This window comes from Anser cygnoides, chromosome 32 (genome assembly GCF_040182565.1).
Source record: "Anser cygnoides isolate HZ-2024a breed goose chromosome 32, Taihu_goose_T2T_genome, whole genome shotgun sequence".
In the NCBI taxonomy this organism is placed as follows: Eukaryota; Metazoa; Chordata; class Aves; order Anseriformes; family Anatidae; genus Anser; species Anser cygnoides.
In genome coordinates, this window is record NC_089904.1 from 1,461,245 (window position 1) to 1,484,399 (window position 23,155).

Consider the following 23,155-nt stretch of genomic DNA (forward strand, 5'->3'; position numbering starts at 1 on the left):
ACCGCAGCTGTACGGGCTGTAGGAGCAGTGATGTCCTTACCCCTCTCCTGAGTGGCAGGGGGAGGCCGTCAAGCGAAACTTAACACCAGTTTCCCAGTTACTCTAGGTTGCTTTGGTACAGTGCATCCTGATGCAATTGTGGAGTTTATCCCAGAGAAAATACCAGGCCAAAGAAAACAAGCCACAGTATATGAAGTTACCACAGAACGCGCCTGAGCCAGAGTTGTGACAATTGAAAAAAGAATCTTCAAACACCCAAGAAGTGTGGTCACTCAAATCTAAGTGTATTTACAAAAAGGCAAGATTTATTGGCTTTTTCAACTTCCTTGATTAATATAACAATTCAAAGTATTCCCCCTCCCCACCCCATTCTCCATTTATTTATTAAGAGGTTTTCCCATATCAAGTAATTTTAAAATACAGGTAAAATTTAATGAAAGTGAAATGTGCTCAGAAGAAACCATGGTAAAATTGCCACTCATCATTTGTAGTAAATAATGTGTTTACGTATATTCTTACCCAAAAACATACAGCCATTAATAGGTACATACAGAGGCAGTAGCTGGTGTTAGATTATAATCTTGATTACATCCTCTCTGGTACTAAACTATATCTTAATATCTATGAGTATTTAAAATAAGTCTTCATAAAAACTCCACGGTTAGTTTTTGACAGCAGAGACTATCAAATGTTAAAACTCAAATGCCACCAAAGTTTGTCTCATCAGCTCAATACAAAGCCTTACACAACTGCTTTCATCTTCCAGAGGACAGAGAACCTCAAATCTTGTTGGGATTTGCAGAGGGTTAAGAGACTATAAATCTCTCACTGAATCCAGTTCAAAATGAAACATACCAAACCTGAATCTTAACCTGAAATTAAATAAGGAATATTTAATACTACAGTAAAATATTAAATATAGGTAGGCCATGCTCAAAATTGCATCTAGTTCCTCCTCAAAGAGTGATCTCAGTTATAACTCCGATTTCAAAAGCTGTAACAGCCTCCTGCTGCAGGTACAAAAAACTCCATGTCCTGCCATGGAAGTGAAGTGCAGGGAGCTCAGCTCTTCACAGGCTCAGGTCTCGTACATTTCTATATACATTTGATGAGACGTACTTGCAAAAATACTTACAAGTTCTCCCTTTCACCAGGATAAATACTAACCAATGTTTTGCTTCTTACAAAATCCTTCGGGGAAACAGCAGATAAAGAACTAAGCAAACAATCAGGCATCAATATTTATTAACACAAGACAAAGGAAACACAATCAATGCGTTAATGGAACACTGTCCAGCCAGATGTTAAATTTAAAAATGTATATCTAATCTAATTTTAAATAAATAAAAACTTTATACATAATTACATAATGCTGTAGTCTGAATTTGACAGTGGTAAATAGGTTGACAGAAATTAAAGAAAATTGCATTTAGGGCTAAAATTTATCGTTTTTACAACCTCTTAAAGACAGTTAGTACGACACATCTTAATTACATTTATTTAAATCAGAAATGCAGTGCAAATGTTAACAAAACAGGACTTGAAATTACCTGTACCCACATACTTTGCTTAGGGAATATTCATAAACAGTAAGACATACAAAATATTTTAGTTCCAAGTGGTAAAAAAAAAAAAATCCTAGATTAAGTTTCATTGCAGCTGTTAGCTTGGAATCTGATGGACAACGACAAGAAGTAATTTGTCCTCTGCAACTAGATAAGCTGCAAAGTCAAACGGGCATGGAGAATCTGCTTCTTGGGACTCAACACTTGGTTCAGCGGTTATGGAGAAGAGCCCAAGTCTGAACCTGAACATGCAACATCAGAACCTTCAGTCGCCCTGCCAATTTTGTGAAGTTAATATTTCATTTTTTTCTCATATGGAATGACACCAAGCAAGCACTTTGAAGTGAAATGGTCACATCTCTTGACAGCCCTCCAAGACAACCAAATAATCATTTATCAGTTTGGAAGAACAAACTGACCCTGACCTCAAAGAGGCTAGCAATGAAAAATACTTAGCACTTAGTGCTGTACAGTTAGTTACCTCACAGGGATGTTGTAAGGATTAGATAATATCCTCATCTACAGATGAAGAAACTGAAGGAGTGAAATGACCTGTTGAAGGCCTTGTGGCAAGTCATTAGCAGAGCTGGAGTTAGAAATCAGGGTTTCCAGATTCGCAGCTCCATATTACTACTTCTCCAATACGCTGCTTTTCACTGCGCCAAACATAGACAAAAGCATTCAATGAAATCAAAACTGGCCAGCTTCTATGTGTCACTTACTGGCAATCAAACGTAGAATGTTGTCTCATTCTAAGGACAGGACTGTAAATTTAGTTCTCTAACAGAGAAATGTAATATACCAAAGCAAAGATTAACAGCATGAGTAAACTTGTGAGATGAAAACGCAAAGCGTAAGAAACTAGCAGATACCTAGCCATATAAAAAATGGGAGGAAATCAAGTGTGCCGTTTAAAAATTCCATTTCAGAAAGTCAATCTGCCACATACTGGAAGTCTGATCAAATTAATACATCCACTTTTTATTTCTGAAAAAAATTGCAACTAAAAATAAAATACAATCTTAGAATTAAAAAAAAAATCATTTTTGATGGACAAATGTGGTAATTGTTGAAAGAATTTAGATAAAGCTTTAATTTCAGTAAGAAAAGTCAAGGCCATCTTTTTTTTTTTTCCTGAAATGTGCAACAACGAAGTGAAGGCTGTACTGCAAGTCACTTTGCTGTGCAAGAAAAATTAAAAAGTGGTGCATAACAAAACAAGGAGATTCTCCCACTTTGCTGGCTGAAAATGAGTAACAACTTCAGTGCGTTTTGCACCCTAAATAAGTAGTTGCAGTACCAACTGTATTGATCACAGTTACACTTGTCACTTTCCTTACTTCGTGGCCAATTCATTAAAACTAAATATACAAAAAGCTTCATGTGCAGGTAGTTTAGGACACACATAATAAGAAACTAGATACCGATAACAGAAAACCTGTCACATCTATGCTGCAGCACAATACCACGACAATTTCATCTGTGATGTTGTCTTAATCACAGTGGCAGATAGGGAAAAAGAAATCATTCAAAAATATGCACCTGTAAAGTGAAGCCTTTGTAAAGAACTCGAGACTTGCCATAATAACTTGCAGTTTCTAAATCTATTTCCCCACTGCATATTTTTCAAAAATATTCAGAACTTCCCATCTAAATTTTAACACTCCTGACCTCAGTCAGAGCTAACAGAATGCATCAGGAATTTTTCAAGTACAAAACTGGGATTTGCTTACAGATACACTGTGTTCTGCTCTGACAACTGCCACAGGATCTTCAGAGTTCATACTATAAACCTTTTAAAAACTGCCTACAAATTTTGAATGAGGTAATGTGGAGCATTTTAATAACAAGTTTATTTACACTGTATACCATATTTGACTCAAAAAAAACCCTGCTGCGCTATCTGGTATCAGCTCTCATTGCTTCCAAAGTCATATTTTCTTAACATCCATAGGAATTTAAAAGATTATTAAGGATTACATGAAAGAAAGGTAATTCTGATTCAAAACTTAAACACTGTCTCTGCATTAGCCCAGAGTGCAATCACTTACAGCAAAAGCCTGTTCCCACTACTCTAGGGCTTCTGCTTCTTTACAGTTACTAATCTGAAAACCAACGAAGTATTCTGAAGTTTGGAATATTCATTTTCATGAAGTTATTTAACAATGATTTACCAGAATTACTGTGTTTCATTTTTGTGCCTCCTCCTGTAAAAGAAAAATTGCATTCAGTCCAAAACCCAGAAATTCCTAATTGTTTCTAGGGAATGTTTTGAAGAACTCTGGGTTGTTGCCTCCCGGTTTACAGTAAAGCCTATCTGCAATGTTTCTTGCTATACCTAGAGAGAATTGAATGGAATAATGACTGAATTGCACAGACAGTGAATTTAACTGTGTGTTGACCTATAGGATTTTTTTTTTTCCTTTAAACACGAGGTTTCAGAGGGTGGAGGCAGAGGCTGTAACTTTGCATCATTTCAGTTAAACATTTTGGACTTAGCACTGCGATTTCTGCCAGACTGCATGTTACTGTTTAAATATTTCAGCCTCACTTACAGAGATGTGCCTTCAAATCATAGGTTTCTACATGCTATGACACACTTCTGGCCAGCAATAAAAGACTACATACTGAAATAAGAAAACTTGTGTAAGATTTGTGTATCTCACATTAGTTGTCTAACCAAATGTAATTATGCTAAGGACCACAAAAGTTACCTGTCCTTAAAAACGTCTACCTTCAGCTGTCATCATTATCCAAGTTAATTTTCTATCTAAGTGAATTATGTATAATAATATTTACATATTTAAAATATAGGCTTTTTTTTTAATTCAAGAAATATCTATATGAATAAGTAACTCTTAGATTCCGTAAGTTATTGATTTGGTCATGGCACAATTTTAAATAAGTTGTGTGATCCCATGGAATGAATAGCTACAGTACAGATGCAAAGTACATTTTATATAGTAGGGAATTGCTGAACTCTGATGACCCTCCTCGTAATAGTTTATTATCTTAACTAAATAAACCCTCCCCTTAGAGAATCCTAAAACAGTATTAGATAAAAATACAAATATGTACAACGGATGAAAAAAGTAACACTACAGTAAAGGCCTTAGGAATTTTGCAGTTCACACGCTTGTCAACTTTGCATTTTCTAATAAAGCTAATATTTCAGTAAACTGTTACAAATGTTTTCCATTGTCTACCACATTTCCTTTTGTCCACTGGTAGTTAATGTGATCTTAATACCACAGGATGAGATGAAGGGAATATGGCAGCAATCTCAAACTTTATATCAAGTATTAGTAATTTTCACCAGCTTCATTTCTATAGCCACCCTTTGTCGTTTGGTGGTCCTGCAAAGTTTCTGAGCATCAATTCCCCCATACACGTTACATGTTATAAGCTACATATATGGGGTCTAACTGATCCGCTAGAAAACTGTCACGGAGATGCATTCGTTGTTTCTCTCCTCTGGAATTGATAGGAATAACTCCAGGATCAACTACCACCACCACTCCCACAATTAGATAATGTTCTTCCAGGACCACATTTGTAACTAGAGGGACTAAATCCAGGGCTTCTTGTTCACAGCCACACAGCTCCACAACAACCACAAGCAAGTTGGTCCATGTGAACACAGCACTGTAGTTAGAAAGAAAAAAAAAGAACAAAACCAGAAAATCCAGTTATTTTCACAAAGATCCAAAGCTTATATATTTTTTTTATCCTTAGATGGAGTTTACCACCTGCTTCACATCGTATTTCAAAACAACCTAACTCCAAGACCCAGTCCCAATGTATGAAAGATCAATTCAAGCACATCTCAGTACTACCAGGTTTGACAAACGAACTAAACGCTGCCTTTCACTAACTCACGTACGAATGGTTCTTTAAACCACAAAGCAGGAAATAGTAATTTCTATTTTGAATTAAGGCTTGTGAGAAGAGATTCACAGAGTCAGCCCAATGTTATTCTGATCTATGGAAGGGAAAAGAGATGGATATGAAGATCTCACAACTTGATGATAGTAACACAAAGTAAGTGTCTGTCTTTGCCTTCTGGCCACCCCACTCCACCCATTAAATCCTGCATCTTTGGATAAACATTGCTACATTCCATCTAGGTTAGGCTGAATTCATTTTTCACTGCTGTTTTACCATTCAGCAATGCTTCTGTGCGTTCGAGATACTGAAGTCTCAATATCAATTGGATGGTAACGCAATCCCCTCAGTTCCAGAGTTTCATCCAGTGCTCCAACAACATACAGTGCATCATGGCGCTCTAGAGAGGAGAAATGGGAAATGAAACCTATGCATACTATGAAAACAGAAAACAGCAGCCAGTAAATGGAATTTGGTTAAAACCGAGGGTCTCCTGTACCCCAACACATGGATCAGGACTCATTTGTTGCACTCCATGAAAGAAAACTCTCCACGTGAAAGACAAAGACTGATTTCTGCCATACCTCCACTGGCAGCTGTCAGCTCTGTCCGACGAACAAAACCAAGGTATCCAGTCCGAGCCCAAAGCGTCTGAGCAGCATCACCAAAGCTCAGACGAGTGTTGAAATGATCAGCTTGAAGGGTTTCATTGTCATAGATGGTATAGTAACCACTGGCTGTGTGTGGACTATTTACCCAAATCTGTATTAGAAGTGGAAAAACTGTCAGATCTACACACTACAACAACAGAGCATGTTTTGAGTATTTAACTAAAGCAGATAATAAACCGTAATGAGGAGGTTATAGTTAGGTATAAAGATATCTAAGATTTTCCAGGTCCAAAAATATTTTGCTTTTAGCTCAAACCCCCAAACATCCTATAGGATATCAAAAATGCACCTTGCAGATCCTCTCTCCTAATAACTGTAAGCTGAGGACTGAGTAATTTTTATAAATTACTGGATTTTTATAACATGTGAGTCCAACAATTGATGGCAATCCGTCAACACAGATTAAATATACTGGTGTGTGATCGAGATAAGGAAAGCAAAATGTAACTTAGATCTATTTGGAAGCCAGTAAGATTTAGAATTGAAGAAGCCTTCATTTCTGGCAGGTTTTCTTTTTCTTTAAACTTAACACTAAAATAACATCCCCTAAATCTGAATGCTCCAGCGATAACTCAACATAAAAAGGCCTACAAGTATTGCTACTCACCAGCAACTTACGTAGTTAAAGAGAGAGAATATAGATCAAGAAACAAACAGGAGAAGGTATCCAAAAAGTAAAATCTGTGCTTACCTCTCCAAGATGAGAATCTCCTAGAGGCCCTTTTGTCTCAGGATTAACAATGACTACTTTGACTCCAGGTAAAATCTAAAGGTCACAAAAAGGAATATGCAATCAGTATTAGAATCACCTTCACACATAACTACAATACAAAGGCTGTTCATTTACCTCCACAAAGGCATGATTTCACCCACGGAAATTACAAACACGTAAAAACACGCTAGGGCATGTACACTCCAGGTACTACAACAGAAGTATGTCACGTCTGCAGAGCCACACAGGAAATGCATTCTAGGCCTGCAGATGTTGCTAAACCTTGATTTTGAAGACTTCAGTGTTAAAAATTATTGCAAACATCTTCTGCTAATTCATTTAAAGAAGGGAGTAAGAGCTACAGTAAATCCCAAATGGAACCTGATTTCAAGGATACAGTGGACACTTTTGATATGATTCATTTACTGTAAACAAACAATCCTCCAAATAATTTCATGCTCGTTATAAGCCAAAATAACCTCCCGGAAGAGCAATGTAACCACCTCTTCTCATGCCATGGCACAAGACCACCTTTCCTAGCTACACATCAACATCATCATGAAGGGCATAAAAAGTGCTGCATGGTCAGCAGGTGCTTTGTGCCATGCCAGTAGGTAAAAACATGAAGTTACCTTCCCAGATTCTGAAAGCAGCAGGCTTTGGGGAGCTCCCCTTTCCACTAGACGTACTCTGAAATCAGAGAAAACATTGTCAGGAAAAGAAAAGAGCTGAAATCTACTGAGAGGCATGATAGCTAAGTACCATTACAACATTTTATATAGATGAGTTATTGGTAAGTTTACTTAAACTTACTGTACCTGTCATGTCTCAAGGATTTCAGATCTACATACACTGTGGTGGGATCAGGCCCAGAGGTTCCCTAAAGAGTAAACATTAAAAAATTATATATATTTTATGCAACCTCTGCCTGAGCTCAAACATTCCAGGAACTTCACACTGACAGCAGAATTCATATCCGCTTTTCCCTACCTTTGCAGTTGCACTCAAGGAAACATGTCAGTAAACACAGCCTATTTCTCTCTATACTAAGTGTAACAACAGCATGAGATGCATCTTGAGGGGGAAAACAGCCCAAGCACTTTCAGCTCTGGGCTCTGGGGCAACTAGAGTTACTGTTTACATGGAAATAAACAGTCCTCTAATGCCATGTTTCAGTAGTTTTGAGTATTTCTGATGCAGCTGAAAACAAAAGCTACTTAAATCTTGCGCTTGCTGTTCTCTACAAAGCAGACATGGGGCTATACTAAGACAGCACAGAAGCATGTGCAGATTAGGAAGTTTACCCATTCAGAATACAATGGAATCTGGAAATCTGATGCCAGTGACAATATATGCACTAGAAAGCACTTGCATTACCTGTAAACAGATAGCAACATTGACTCTTGATCCAAAGGTGGTGCTTACAGCACGAGATGACAGGCCAATGTCTTTGAAGAGTTTTGAGAAGGAATGAGTGAGAGAAACTCGTGGTCGTTCTTCTGCAACTACCACACACGTCCGGACACAGGACAGATTAATTCCTCGTGACTGGAAAAGAGTGCAGACACAAATGAGCGCACAGGACTGTATGTGTTAATTACCTCTGCCACACTGCACCGAGACCTAAGCCCTCATAAAAGTGGTATTTGCTTTTTATCCTTTAGATCCCAAAGAAATCACTCTAGAAATGCAAGGCAAACTCTGCTCGTGTTCGTTTCCTCTCTTCAGCTCCTGTGTGTAGTTATAAAATGTGTCTGACTAGAGCCTAGAAATACTGCTACAACAAAATCATCATCAACACTGCTCCTTCTTCTGAGAGATAGTGTAGCATCATGTGCTTCTGCGGTGCCTTTCAGATAAGATTACATCTGTTATTCCTTATTTATATACATGGAAACCAAACCAAGTGAGACTGCAAAGTCATTTACTGAGGCTGCAGCGAGTCTTCAACAAATCTTAGACCAGAATCCATTATTGCTTCTAGACACAATCACGAGTGCACTGAACAGCGCTAGCCAGTTTTTCAGACCTGTGCATTATTCTGTTTGCCTGGTGACACTCCACAGGGTAAGCACCTTCAGGACTCTATGCAACCAACAGGACAAGACCAATCCTTAACCTTGTAAACGGAGTACACAAATTATTTCAGTAAACCCATGCAAAAAGCCACCTCAAGCCTTTTACATAGCTATTTTTTTTCCTTCCTCTCATCTCTCAAGAGAAAACACCTTTATTTAGCCAAGCATTTAACGTGTGTGCTTTACATCATGTGCCGGTCTGAGCCTTCACTGCAGACTGTTATATAACCTATTCCTCTGCATAGCATTTTGCTGCTGGCATCCTCTCCTTAGGGTTTGCCCAGCAGTCTCTGACACTCGCTGGCAATGTGCTACCTACACTGCAATACGTACACCTTACTCTATTTCAATCCTTTTAATTTCCTGAGGCTCCAAACGTTTCTTTTGCGGCTTTTGCTTTTTGAGCAAGCTGTAGACTGGGGACTTGTGCATCACAGTGCTGTTGTGTTTAACAACTGTATCGCTTTGCTTTACAATAACAGTTTAATTACTTTATGTAACATAACATTCGGGAAGCATTTCTTACCTTTAACATTTCAACTTGGTTTCCAAGTCCCTTTGTGCACAGTTCCATGACTGAATAGGAACAGAAAGTGTCCCTTATTTTATACTGGCTGACAGTAGATAACCAGAGAAAAAGATTGGATTCCAGCTCCATAGGAGGAATTAAAATTGACTGGTGTCCAGAATACACACTGTGAAGAACATCAAAGAAGAGAATATTTTTGTGCAGCATGTAGTTATCTTTAAATTAATATTTACTGTATTTTCATCTCACATTCCTGCTAGGTCCCACAGCCTGCTTTTGGTCCCTGATCAAAGGCAAATTGATAATAGCTACAATGCCCACATTCGGTAGCAACACTGAATTATAAATACAACTTATTTTACAAGAATAACAATTTATACACACAAGCGTGCACACACACTGTCAGAGTGAAGGAAGAGAACTGGCTCAACCACACAGTTTACAGAAAGAAAATTCCCTTACTGCAACATATAATCAAGGAAGAAAGGCAAGAGAAACATTCTGGAGCCAGTAATATTCAGCAGCACAAATATGCATAATCAAGATAGGATAACAACTTGCTAATCTGCAGGAAAAGGGAACATATCATTGTCAGCTCACAGAGAAATTCTCCTCTTACTGTAAATTAGTCATTCTGGTAATGTCAACATATCTGTCTGTAATTACACCAGCTAGAGACGGGGACTGTCATTTCCCACTTAAAACCAGCCAAGAGTTAATCTTCACCCTTTTCCACTCAAAGGTCATACCTGCAAAGGCACCAGAGCACAAAACCTAGTCCACAATAGGGGTCGAGACAAATTGCAATCTGCCGCGAGGAGTAGAGCTCGCACTGAAGCTTGATTGCCCTGCAAAGGCCGCTCACTGCTGCATGGGACATCTACAACAGCAAAGACAGAGAAACGGTGCTGAAATTCCAGAACATCAAAACAGGACTTCATCAAGACAGGCAGAGAATAATCATGAGAGGTTTGCCTTGATAGCACTTCTTAATAACTGTATTTCTTCTTACCTCCCATAGCAGATGCAGAGCACTGCAAAACCCTCTGAGCCACAGTAAACCAGAAACAGCGATACCAACAGTTATTGCTTAAAAGCTTTAGGTATCTCAGACCCCAAATAGAGATGATCATTAATGCCAGTCTAAGGCTTTCTTTTTGTTTTAGTTTCATCATATCTTCTCTATCAACTGCATTCTTATTTTGCTTTTGGTGCAGCAGCGGGAAAGCCAAAGTTCACTGCTCTGCTACTCACATCCCTCACTGCTCTCCTAACAGGCTACTCTCCAGCGGGAGGCAGTAGCAGAATTCCTGATGCTCCCTGTAGAGACCTGTCTTCCTGCACAGCAGAACTAGTTCTTCAGCCTGCAGTCATACTGCATTCTGTGCAGCAAATCCATAGGTTATTGGAAGAAAAGCAGGGTCTTTATTTAATCTACAAAAGCCAGTTTTGGTGGAGGTATACAGGAGAGGTGGTTCAGATTATCAGCCAAAGGCAGGACTCCAAAAAAAAACATCTTCTAAAACCATTTTACTGTACCTTTACTCCTGTAAGCATGCCTGTTGTGGAAACACTAAAATCTAGATATGCTAACATTTCAGACGTAGGTGGTTTGTAGATCTGAGACAGCCGCTTCCTGGGCAAGTCATCTGTACAAGAAAGGAACAAACAGATTTGAATTTTTAAATACTCAACTGGTATTTGAAAGGAGAACAACTTTCAAATAGGCTGAGGTGGACCACAAAGCTTTCAATTAATTCTCTTTCCAAAAGAGACAGACTAGTATACGAGAAGACTTTTGCCAAAGTTCTCATGTAGAAAGTTATTCCTTCTCAGAAAAAGGGAGAAGAGACCAACCAACTCTTCTGTGTGTAAACCAAAAATGTTAAATACATGTTTTTACTTTTATTTTCTTAATCTCCAAGGCCAAAGGATGGAGCATGACTACATAATAAGAGACACAATTAATGCAAAAACATACCCTGCTTATTATGTTATCTGAGTTGCTCGCTCTCCAGTGCCAGACAAGGAGACAAGGTAAGTTGACCATGACATGAGAAGCTGTCATAAGGGAATTACTGTTGTCTGCAACGTGATTTTTCAATAAAATTGTGTTCCATTTACATCTCAACAAATGCAGAAGAGAGATGAGCAAACAAGGTCAGACCTGGCTTATATCTTGGACAGTTTCTAGGTATTCAAACAAAATTGTATGAGCCATCTGGTTAACATCTAAAGTGAGGGGGCAGTGTCTCGCTTTGGTATTCCCTACGCAGAACTTGAAAAAGTCTTTTAAGTCCACGGACCACACCTGTGTCGATGATGGTTGGCCAGGTTTTCACATCTACAGCAGCAGCTGCCTCTCTGGATTTCAGTAGTCTCATTAAGGTCTGCGTTGTGAGAATACAGGCAGCTTTGCTGACCTAAAAAGATAAACATTTGCTAAAAAACAAGACAAAAAGCACGTCCCGCAGACACTGTCATTGCAAGATTTGATATTCAGAGAATATATTTTACCATCTGTAGCTAGTTTCCCCAAGCAGACTTACATTAATTTTCAACACTTCCTTCACTAAAACCCCAAATGCAGATTAAAATGCAAATAAGCATGGCAGGACCTTTAGCCCAGGTAAAACATTACACAGCCTAAATCTAGCTTCCTCCCCATGGTTACAATGCAGAGACATCCTTTTCTGGTTACCAAACTTGTAAAGTAACTAATAGCAGGATGAGCATCAATATGAAATTTGAGGTAACATCACATGTTAGTATCCCTCAGAAACCAACTGTTTCAAGGCAATTCACGTTGCCACATAAAAAGGAGAGGCGGTTTTCACTTGCATCTTATGAATTAAATCACTGTCCCTCAGGTATAAGACGTGCTTCAGTCACTGCTGTCACTTAAACAGCACGGGAGTTTGGACAGCTGTGTTACCCATTCAGATTTGAGAGGCTGAAACAAGAGAGCTCCAGCCCCGCTCCCAGCGATGGCCCCATTACTCACTTCCACGATCATTCGCACAGTGGGCAGAGTAGCAGTGAGGCTCTGAGCATGAGGTGGTCTCACAGTCACGGGGATGCAGCCAGCATACAAACAGCCATAGAACGCGGTGATGAGCTCAATGCCTGCAAGGACACGATAGGCTGTAGCGTACAGCGCTGGTGGATGGACACCAGCCTTTCCCCAAATACTTGTTCTCTGAGCATCAGTTAAAATTTTCATTAGAAAAAGGAACACGGGCTAGTCACTCCCATGGCACAGAAGTGCAACATAAGCAGTCCAAACACTGAGGCCAGCGTGACAAGGAAGCTAAGAAGCTTGGGATAAGGGGCTGGGAAAGCAGAGAAGACTGCAAAAAATATTCATCTTTCAAGAAAAGAATGTCCCAGCTGTTAAATGACTCAAAAGTCATGACAAAACACAATTCTCTGGCAGTGGAAGTACACACACCAAAGAGCACCTCTTGGTAGCAGTGAGCATCTTACACACGCCAAGTGAGAAAGCTGTGTGCTGCTGGCCACAGCAGACTGCACTGCCCGCTGCTCCCAGCCTCCTGCTGTGGAAGAGGCACCTAACAGTCTCAGAGGAAGCGCCCATTTTCCACACGGCTGAAGGCGATGGCACCACTCTGTACCAGAAGCAAACTACATGCTTTCCCTGAATGAAGAGCTGCCGACTGGCGTGACTTCAGGCAAACGAGACCTGAACAGTCCAGGAGCCGAGGAGTCTCTGGTAGGGTGACTAATTAATCCATTTCTCCAGCACACGCAGCGTGGTCACGTGTTTCTAATGACCTTGAAGTGAGCAGATCATACCAGAGGTTCTTTGAGAACCACAAAAGTTTTTAAAGCTTTTGTTCTAAACATCAGGAGACAGCAAGATGCCTAGAGCTCACAGCATCTCTCCAGGAGTCAGAAGGTACAAATCGGCTCTTCCAAAACTCTAGAGAATCGAAGTTTGAGTCCTGATACTGCAACTGAAAGACATTAGGACAGCTCTCTGTGGAGTCAAAACTAGATCAGCAAGTTATGTAGTCCCTAAGGTATTGCTGCTTCAACGACCTCTCCGATATTTCCAGATCTCAGTGAGATTTCAAAGAAACACCACGTTGCATTTCCACAGTGGGATGCAGTTCTTATTAAAACTTGCTTACCAGGAGGATAAAGAAGCACCACATTGTCTCCTGCATTGAGATGTCCTTTGTCACACAGAACTGATGCAATTCTCTCAGCCTTTTTGTGCAACTGAAGGCAGGTGGCTGTGCACACAGTGGTTCCCTTGAAAGGAGACAAAAATGTTCTAAACAAGGCCTGGCACAACGTGGCAGTAAACCAGTTGCTGGAACCAAAGAAAGAAAACAAACAAAAACAAAAGAACAACCCAACAACCTTGCTTACTACCCTCAGTCTATAGCTACTAGTTATCGATACCTATACATTGCTGCCATTCATCGAGCTCTTTATCCACTACGATATCAAAAAGATAGAAACAGAGTTAGATCTGCTCTAGGAAATTCTACCTTCCAGGGAGTCAGTTCAGGTCTTCTTGCACCAGAACCTTGCCAGAATATACTCAACAGGGATACACCATTAAATCATACAGGAACCAGTGAGACCTACAAACACGTTCAGTTTTAAAATGAAGCATTGAACCATTATGGTCATTAAGATGACAATGGCCTACAGGTTCGAAGGTGCAAATTTTAAGTTACAAATCCTAGGGCAATATCTGATGAGGCTAAGTAGAGGACACCTTAGTGTGCAAAAATCTTAAACACAGTCTCAAATTTGGGCTGAATAGCATGCTGTGGACCTTCAAAAAAATTGACCGTACCTTGGCATTTAATAGAAGGAAGAGCGGGTGGTCAGGAGTTGCTTGAGCTCTCCACTGTAATACCTCTGTCAGGAACTGGTGCTGAAACAAAGAGGTGGTAATTAAACACCAGTGCTTCTATTTCACAGGCACTACTTAAGTCTGCTTCACATTGCTGCTTTGTGGTCAGCTGTAGGGCAAACTCTTTTTCCCATCCTTTAGTTGCAACAAATACCGATTTACCTTTTTAACTAAATCATTGTCTTCTAACTGACCAAGATCTCTCCCAGAGGCTTGAGCAATACGCTTCCCAGCGACCAGGTTCCCCACCATCACGGAGGCAGGGCCAACACCTGTTGGTAAAGAACAGCCACACAGAATCAGAACACAGGAACACACCCACATGCTATCAACAGTGCCTTTCCAAATTATCTGCAGCAGGGTAATGTTTAAAACAAGCAAAAGCTGACAGGATGGGAGGCCTCACAGTGACTCATGTATGACCAAAAGGTAAGTCACTCTGTTATGAGGCAGACTGAGTTTCTTCGACCCCAAAAAAGGAATTAACACAAAAGAAAAAGTGCTGCTTTGTAGAGGAGGCTCTAGGTCTGGGATGTACTGCCAGACTCAGGACTTCTAATGCAAATGATAAGGAGCTGGCCTAGAACTGCGATCTGTTGAAGAGCAAAAGGTACAAAGATTTTCTGCAGGCTCTCACTGCTCCTGGGCACAGATGAGAAGAGAGGTAATGAAACCTCACTAATACAGTTCAGAAGGCATTGCTAGTCTCCTCTTCATCAGCAGAGACAACCCCAATGTTCCCAGAGGCAGGAATCACAATTCCTGACTGACACTAAGAGAAGCATCAAGCCAGCCCTAGCCATAGATCACAACACAAAAACAGCCTACTAGGTCTGAGGTGGTGGACTTCAGTTTACTAATGTTAAACAAAATGTTACCTGGTTGTTTCTGCCTGGGTTTTGGCAAATTTGTCACACACGTGTGCGGGCACATGAGGATGTTGCACGGATGCAGAGAGCCCTCCAGAAAGTGCTGTTTAGTTTGTGAGATATGGATCCCTCCCAATGGAGTTTTTGGCAATGTATTAGCTGGCACAAGAGCAAGGCAATATACACCCACTTGGTGAATGCTGTCAATCGCCTAGAGAAAGGAAAGATGGTCATCACTTGAATTGTTGGTATTACTGGAAACAGTCTAGCGTTACTGGCTTCGCTGACATACCACAAGACAAATGCGTACACTGTAAAGTACTGAAGGAGCGAGACAGTCACTGTCATTCCATCTGCCCTGTGTAACACTAGCAAGCCCTATGGTAAGAGTTAGGTGCTTGTTAGCATCTCTTCCCTTATAACCCATTCCGTATACAAGAAATCCATTTTTAAATCTTTCATGACTAAACTCTCAAAATATACACAGTTGCTTGATGAATCATATGATTTTCATCTTAGGATTTTATCCATCTGTCTCCTCTGTGCCATCACTCTGTTCCTTTTTGTCCGCCTCGCCTCAGCATTCAGGCAACTAATACATTATTCACATCACCAGGTACTTCCCTGACTTCTCTCCCCAGTTTGCATACTTCACAGCATACATGAATGCAGCTCTCAAAGTAAGCGTTTGCAACTTATTCTACTTTCTTAGGACTATGCTTGTTCAGCTGTTTTAACCGTTCTCTGCTCACCATCTCCCTGCTGAAAACACATCTCAAAGATAAGGGCAACTTTAAAGCATAACTTTGAACACCAGCACAATGTAATTCTAGAAGCAGAATTCCTACGTTTGAGCACTGGATCTGATTTGCAGTGTCGAGAGGCAATTATGTTTCTCTACACAGTCACCTTGCTAGCATAATGCCAATCACTTTGTCAGAGCTTACGCTATTCTGTGTTGCAGACGCTTTCCCAGGACCTTCAGGACATAACAGAACAGCTTGTACACAGCAGATGTACCCAGCCTGCAACCTTGTAAAAATACCTTGTGCCAAGAGGGATCATGAGCCTATGCTCTTTCCATCTGTAGCATGCTGGTGGCCTCTGATCTGCCCACACGCTGCACAAACTCACCTCATCCACCTGTATAACTGGGCTTACCTGCAGCACTCGACTCATCCACTGAAAACTGTCCTCTTCGGATGCATCTGGCCTCTGCTCTGCAACCACCACAATCCTCTCATCATAGAAGACAGAGACTGAGAATACAGCAATCCTAGGGACAATGGGAGAGCCGTATTGGCAGGAATGTCAAATTTGCTCCTTGGTATAGGCAACCAGAGAAATAGATTAAAGACAAAGCTCGTAAAAAAACAACCAACCAACAACAGAAAAACACCACAACCATGGGGCAAATACAGAGAAAAAACGTAAGACAGTTAAACTGAGTCAAAACGGAAATACTTTGTGGAATAAAGGAGTAATTCCACCTGATGAAATTCCTACATAGCAAAGGCCCCTGTCCTCTCATCCTGCTATTACATTCCTGTTCCAACCCTGTAGTAAATCACCAATGCAAAAAAAGCTTTAACATTTTCTATGTGATGTAGGAGGCTTAAAACCTTCTGTCAAGTCTTAGAGATATGAGCTCTAAATCTTCTCAATGATCTAGAAAGTTATACCCACAACTGGTAAATAAAATTAAGGACCTTTGAAAATTAATGACACTCACCCTTGCTGCAGAGCATCAGCTAGTAGCCAGCTACTACAGAGACTTAAAACTAAATTCTACAGAGACAGAGAAATAAACTTTGCAGCGTCTCTGTGGCTGACTTATCTTGTTACTCAATTCCTTCCCCTAAATTACACAGGCTTGAAGAAAAGCCAGACAGAATACTGGGGAAAACAGACCTGTGTTAGGCAGGATCAAGCCAACTTTTGTCTAAACCAAAAACACGAATTCAACTGACCTAAGCAAACAAACCAGTTACTGAAGAGAAACTGGAGATCACAGTAAAGATCACATTTCACTATATTACATGCAGAAGCTTATGGGAAGAGGCAAGGTTTATTTTGCTAACCTTCCTCTGTAAACTGTTTTTATCGACTCTACGGCCAATCCAGTTGCGACAATGTCATCAGCGTTGTGTCTGCGCCCACTAACCGTCAGCAATCCATCCATTTTTCCAACCACAAACACCAAGCTGCCCTGAAAGATAAAAGGGTATCAGTCAGTAACGTATATAAAGCAGGTATTCAAATGTCTTTGATGATTTGCATATTTTATAACTATTACTCGGATCTAGATACTGAAATTATAGGCAACAGAATTTATATAAAATATTTTCTCTTTCAATTACACCATTTATAACTAAACCAGGAGAAGCATTCAAGCAACTCACTGAGACAAGACATTCCAGCACGTGAAGCAGAACCACCATACAAAAGATCCTTACATTTGGTTTTAAAAGAACTAGCGACCTAAAAATGTAAGGAGCAATACAATAAGGCACTGTAATGACAACGTGCCCGGAAAGGAAGGGTTCTTACTGGCTCAAACACATTCTCTCTCAACTGCCTTGTCATACACAGCTAGCAACCATGTACACGTACTTCTGCACCCAAATGATTGTCTTTTAACAGTTCTAGGCTATTAGCACAAATAAAACACAGCAGGGCAAGCTAAAAAGCTGTGTTACGTACAGGTCCAACAAAGCCCAGCAAGCCGGAACGGACAAATGGCACATCACCCACTGGAGAGCCAGCCGAGTTCACAGGGATAACCTGCAACAGAAGGGAGGACATTGGAGGCAAAGTGGATTTGCCTGAGGGTAGAAAGACATCCCCCTCAACAATTCTGCACTGAAAACGTCTAACTGTAACAGGGTTTTCAGGGGCTCTCTTTAAAAAACAACATTAACAGTTCAGTTACAAAAACAAGAGATCATACAAGACCGCCAGTTCTACACAGGAAACCAGGAAAGAAACATGCATTTTACTATACATACCTCAAATGTATTCTTTGTCAGCCCTGCCAGCCCGAAATACATCATTCCTCCTGCTCTGGAGCTAACACAGATTTCACCAATCTCATCTGTTTTACACAGCTGAGGTGGTCCATCAGGTTTCACTATGCACATCATTCCTAGGACAGATTATATATTGTTTAGAAAAAAAGGCCCCAAGGTTTTTGGCTTATCTAGGAATTAACATATTTAACCACAACAAATGCAACATGCTATGGGGACTCCTGCAGCGCTGAGGCTGAATATGGGAGAGAATACCAACTGCATCTTTTTCTAAAATCTTCCAGTGCTCTAGAGCATTAGCAAAAAGATCTTACAGGGGACTCCTGCATATTCTTACCTCCTGGCATCACGTGGCCAACATCCTGAACAGTGAGAGCAGAGTTTTTATCTTCAGTGTTGACACGAATCACACCAAAGCTCAGCCCATTCATGGACAGTATGGCTCTTCCAGGCAAAGGTGCTCCAGGGACCCCAGGCCTTTGAAGGACACACAAACCAAAATGCCAAATCAGACATACAAGCTATTATCAGACTCTGATGAAGATATCAAAGCACAGAAAAATGCCTACTTCAGTGTCTTTTCTCTACATAACAGATTTAAAACTGTAAGACGGCAGCAGAGATTGCCCCCAGAATAGCCACAACAATCAATACGAAATCTTATTCTTGCGCATGTGAATCACAACTCTTCTGCCAGGTCTTTAGCTTAACCTGTGTTAAACACCAGCTCCCAGGCCAGATGATTTTAGTGCTATATATTTAGAGGTGGCTGCAATATACAGAAAAACTACGAAAATTACAGTCTGAAGTGACATTAAATTCAATCTCTGATTCAAAAATACCACACTAGCTGTGTAAACCAAGAGCAGAAAAAAGCAGTGCACACTTCTTAAAAGTGCAGTTGAGCTATCGTCCATCTTAGAGGGAAAAAAGCACTTACATGCTAGGAGAAATGTTTAACGGCCTAGCTACTTGAACACCCTGAGCGCACACAGTAAATGTCAGTGGAGCTTATTGCATGCTGAAGTCAACTACGACCAACAGATGTGTGCACAAACCTTAGCCAGGATCACTTAATCTAGCAAACAGACTGCAATGCTCTATGCCCATTACCTCCGTATTGCAATAGTCATTGCTTCTGGAGATGTGGCACATGGACAAATTGCCTCTGGTTTAAGCCCATGGCTCTGAAACAAGCTCAGGAAGGCATCACATGAAGAAACAGACCCTGGAAAGAAAGAAAATATGCAACTACGACTTTACATAATTAAATTTTAAAATCTGTCTCTAAAATAACCTAGAAATAAGACCATTATATTTGCAGAGTATATATATACACCGTATCCCTTCTAAAAACTCCATGTAGCATCTTCCAAGGTATCAGCCACAAACGAGTGCCTACTGAACGTGACTTGGGAAAAGGCATACTCTTCCTTGAACAAGTCTGCTTTTCTCCTCCAGCTTGCTCTGGAGTTGTTGGAGTTGTTACACACTCATGGTACAACAAAATTAAAATCTTTTCCAAACCTGCAACAATTCATATGCAACAAGACATATGTAGGGTCTGTTTCCACGCAGTGGGCATAATCAAAACAGGTCTAATGGTATTCCACACATCCCTTCCAGTTGGTACCATCTAGATGAACGTTCTTTATGTCTCTTCGCTATCAGCATTCCCTACAGATCTTTCAGGGTATTTTTTCCCCTCCAATTTTCTTCTCAAAAGCCTTTACCTTATCCCCAGCGAGCAATTTAAAACCAATCTCACTGTGTCTAGCAGAATTCTGTTTTACGCATAAGAGCTCTTCCCATTCAACTCTCCTGCTTCTGCCTTTGCAGTACCTTTCACAACTCGTACTCAAAGGATGAAAGCACAGAAAACCCATTGCCCTGGCACTCAAGTACCACAATCCACAGTTCTGTGTTACTAGGCAGCTGCCCTAACTTTGATCTTCTTGGAATTAACTACAAGAGTTCAATTTGAGCATATGGTAACAACTCTCTGAGAAACCTCTCTTGTGGGAACAGCAGAATGTGCATACTCACAGGGATTTGCACCATCAGTTACAATCAGCATCCGTAGAGAACTCAAACTGACATCTCTTTGGTCTCGATGGGCCATCATGGCCCAGTGCAAGTCTCGACACTTGACTAAAGCAACTTTTGCTGCAATCCAACACAAAAATAGATATCAGAACAAATAAAAGCTTTCCATGAGTCATTTTTATGTGAATATACACTCACATACTCCATATAAGAATACTCTAAAGCAAGCAAGCCGCATTTGAGCCTGCAGTAACAGCAAACCCTACTAGACAACAGCATTTGCTGTTGTATGCAGGACATTTTCCCCATCACCTCAGCCAGGGTCTACAACTATTGTAGCCTCTCCTCCAAGACACATGAATTATTACCATCATCTGAATGTCCTCACCAAGGACTTGGGATCTTTCTGTGCTCAGCTATTTTTTTGATCTCATAAAAGGCACTGACTTCAAGAACACAGGTTGTGAGGTCTCCAAGTTCTCTGCAGCTTGCTGATGTTCGTGTGGCATTAGGACTTTGTGCATATTTAGAAATAAATTAGTGCTTTGGCCCATTTGTCACTGAAGAGCACGAGGATAGGCTCTAAAGCATTTTAGATTTTAATGCCCTTCACTTGTTTATCCTGAAATCTTCAAGCTTAAGTTGTGGAACGTGCACAGTTACCTTTGTGGGTATGAACCCTCTGCACCCATGACAGTGGACAGGTTTTCATCACAGAATAGGGCACACTGATAGTATGCAATTTGTTCATTACATTCTGAAAAACAGGAAAAGGATTTTTAGCAAAGGGCTAACAAAACGTATTAAGAGGCAGAAGCAGGAGTCACCCTCAGCCCCCATAAAGCCCTTCCCCCCACCTTAAATCCACATACATTTACTGAGGATGCTTCTACACTTCCCACCAGATCTACAGTTCTCTGGTATGGCTGACTTAGTAGGTAATGGTCCTTAAACCATCTCCTCAACATGCTGCAATTACGAAGAGTTATGAAATGCTTCAGAAAGCCTTCACGGGCTCAACTCACCGTTAGAATGCCATGCCACAACCCTGCATCCTTCTTAAAATCCAAAACATTCACTATTGTTTCACCTGGAAAAATAAAATTGCAGTTTTGAAGCAAAATGTCCTTGGATGATTGTGACCATTATTTATGGTCAAATCTGTACACATTTGTATCTGTCATTTTATTGTCAGATCTGTTCCAAGAGGTACACAAGTAGCAAGCAAGTACAGAGCCTTGTTCATCTGATTATACATTTCGCTAGTCAGAGTTCCTTGTTATGCAAAATAAGGCAACCAAACATCAGTTGAAGAGAGGGAACACATCCCAGAAAGTTGCAGGAAATTTACATTCCAGCGTGTAATGTACATCAATAGAATAGAAAGGGTCTTAACCTCATTATGCGTGAGCAGTAGCAGGGGAAGAGTGTAGAGAACATCATTCAAACACTGACTCCCAGAAGCAGTGGAAATCAAAGTGATGGCTTTCAAAAGACATACTCTGCATTTTAAAGTACTATGACATACAGCTCTAAAAATAAAGTTGCACTCAATAGATACACAGGTTAGCTTTTTTTTCTTCATTCCTTTGTTGCTTGTGACATCACCTACCTTCAGAATAGTTGCAAGCCTGAGACAAAGCTTGACAGTGAGATAGCATTGCGATGCGAGACACTGTAACACCCATAACACTGCCCTCTTTGCTAGTCTTGTACTACAGAAGAGAAAGAAAGTCATGGTGTGAATCTGGATCCCAAATATGAAGAAAATTAAAATACAGAGTCCATCTTAAACAAAATTTTGTTCCTCTAAAGCTGCTGAGAGAGACTCAAAAAAAGTCCTTGCTTGTAGAAAAGTATCAGCAAGGTTGACTATGGAAAAGATAGTCGTTCAGGTATCAAATGTGTTCAGAGTAATCCCAGAGATGAAGATAGTAATTTAATGTATTTGTGCTTATTTCGTTATTACTACTTCTCAGAACATCTCCTTCTCTTCCCGTAAGTAAATTGGAAAGCCAATTGGTAATTTTAGAATAGCCTAATTACTGTTACTACTTAAACCACTGCAATTCCTAGAAGCTGCCTTATTGGGATGTACAAACAAAAATAAGCTCTGCTAGGAAGGACAGAAAATTCCAAGTGCTGTTGGCTTAAGCAGTTGCAGAAATCTGTGTTATCAAATACACTATCTCAGCTAGCCCAGTTGTCTCCACTACTAGCTCTCTGGAACAAGAGCAGTGTTCTCCTATTCATTTTAAGCAGTGCTCAAAGGCCACAAAAATACAACTAAAATAAGCTTCACAGCAGGTTGTACACAGTGAAGGAATTGTTTCAGTGGCTAAAAACTGAGAAGTTTAAGGTACTGAGGTGATGGTGTTCGCTCTCTGATGATTAGAACACTAAATTCAGCTCACAGGAACTACTTCCTATTCCCCACTCACTACTTACCTCAATATATGCTGGCTCAGTTCCTGCAGCTGAGATGTTGGGCTGCCAGTCCTTAGGAGATTTGGAGAGGTATTTTGAATCTGTCACAACCCATTTGAGTCTAGGCCAACCTAGAGCCAAAATTGAAGTGGAACATTAATATCAGTTTATTTAGTGACGGATTTATATTCTGCAAGAATACACAAAAGCCCCCCCAACATTTATCCAACTTCAGTTATGCAAGCACAATAGCAATCCAACCCAAGCTGCTAGCCAGAAGGCATTTCTCATCAGGGAGTTCAGTGGGCAACAAGGCACTTCCTCTACGCAGGAAAGATCCCTGCAGTATTTCTAAATATAGCTTGCTGTATCATTAACAAAACTGCTTCTGAACCTGCCAAATGCCACTGAAGGGATCTGAGGACAACCCTGGCTCCTGAGGTGGATTCA

The 23,155-nt window shown here is 40.4% G+C and overlaps 1 protein-coding gene across 3 annotated transcripts in view; it reads right to left on the minus strand.

Moving 5' to 3' along the window:
• Nucleotides 1-1,228: 1,228 nt before the first annotated feature.
• Nucleotides 1,229-23,155, minus strand: part of DIP2B (disco interacting protein 2 homolog B) — a 68,323-nt gene continuing 46,396 nt past the window's right edge. For all 3 annotated transcript variants that reach the window (XM_066985703.1, XM_066985702.1, XM_066985701.1), the window contains 27 exons: nucleotides 22,727-22,836; nucleotides 21,891-21,993; nucleotides 21,304-21,368; nucleotides 20,942-21,035; nucleotides 20,279-20,398; nucleotides 19,346-19,460; nucleotides 18,570-18,709; nucleotides 18,212-18,348; nucleotides 17,907-17,987; nucleotides 17,285-17,412; nucleotides 16,365-16,479; nucleotides 15,213-15,414; nucleotides 14,497-14,606; nucleotides 14,275-14,355; nucleotides 13,595-13,718; nucleotides 12,445-12,566; nucleotides 11,752-11,863; nucleotides 10,980-11,089; nucleotides 10,190-10,320; nucleotides 9,438-9,606; nucleotides 8,211-8,381; nucleotides 7,652-7,713; nucleotides 7,466-7,523; nucleotides 6,813-6,887; nucleotides 6,035-6,212; nucleotides 5,727-5,850; nucleotides 1,229-5,210 (listed from right to left, as the gene is read on the minus strand). In XM_066985703.1, coding sequence (XP_066841804.1) covers nucleotides 4,958-5,210; nucleotides 5,727-5,850; nucleotides 6,035-6,212; nucleotides 6,813-6,887; nucleotides 7,466-7,523; nucleotides 7,652-7,713; nucleotides 8,211-8,381; nucleotides 9,438-9,606; nucleotides 10,190-10,320; nucleotides 10,980-11,089; nucleotides 11,752-11,863; nucleotides 12,445-12,566; nucleotides 13,595-13,718; nucleotides 14,275-14,355; nucleotides 14,497-14,606; nucleotides 15,213-15,414; nucleotides 16,365-16,479; nucleotides 17,285-17,412; nucleotides 17,907-17,987; nucleotides 18,212-18,348; nucleotides 18,570-18,709; nucleotides 19,346-19,460; nucleotides 20,279-20,398; nucleotides 20,942-21,035; nucleotides 21,304-21,368; nucleotides 21,891-21,993; nucleotides 22,727-22,836 — 3,290 coding nt within the window. In that variant the 3' untranslated portion in view covers nucleotides 1,229-4,957. The remainder of the gene's footprint in view (nucleotides 5,211-5,726; nucleotides 5,851-6,034; nucleotides 6,213-6,812; nucleotides 6,888-7,465; nucleotides 7,524-7,651; nucleotides 7,714-8,210; nucleotides 8,382-9,437; nucleotides 9,607-10,189; nucleotides 10,321-10,979; nucleotides 11,090-11,751; nucleotides 11,864-12,444; nucleotides 12,567-13,594; nucleotides 13,719-14,274; nucleotides 14,356-14,496; nucleotides 14,607-15,212; nucleotides 15,415-16,364; nucleotides 16,480-17,284; nucleotides 17,413-17,906; nucleotides 17,988-18,211; nucleotides 18,349-18,569; nucleotides 18,710-19,345; nucleotides 19,461-20,278; nucleotides 20,399-20,941; nucleotides 21,036-21,303; nucleotides 21,369-21,890; nucleotides 21,994-22,726; nucleotides 22,837-23,155) is intronic.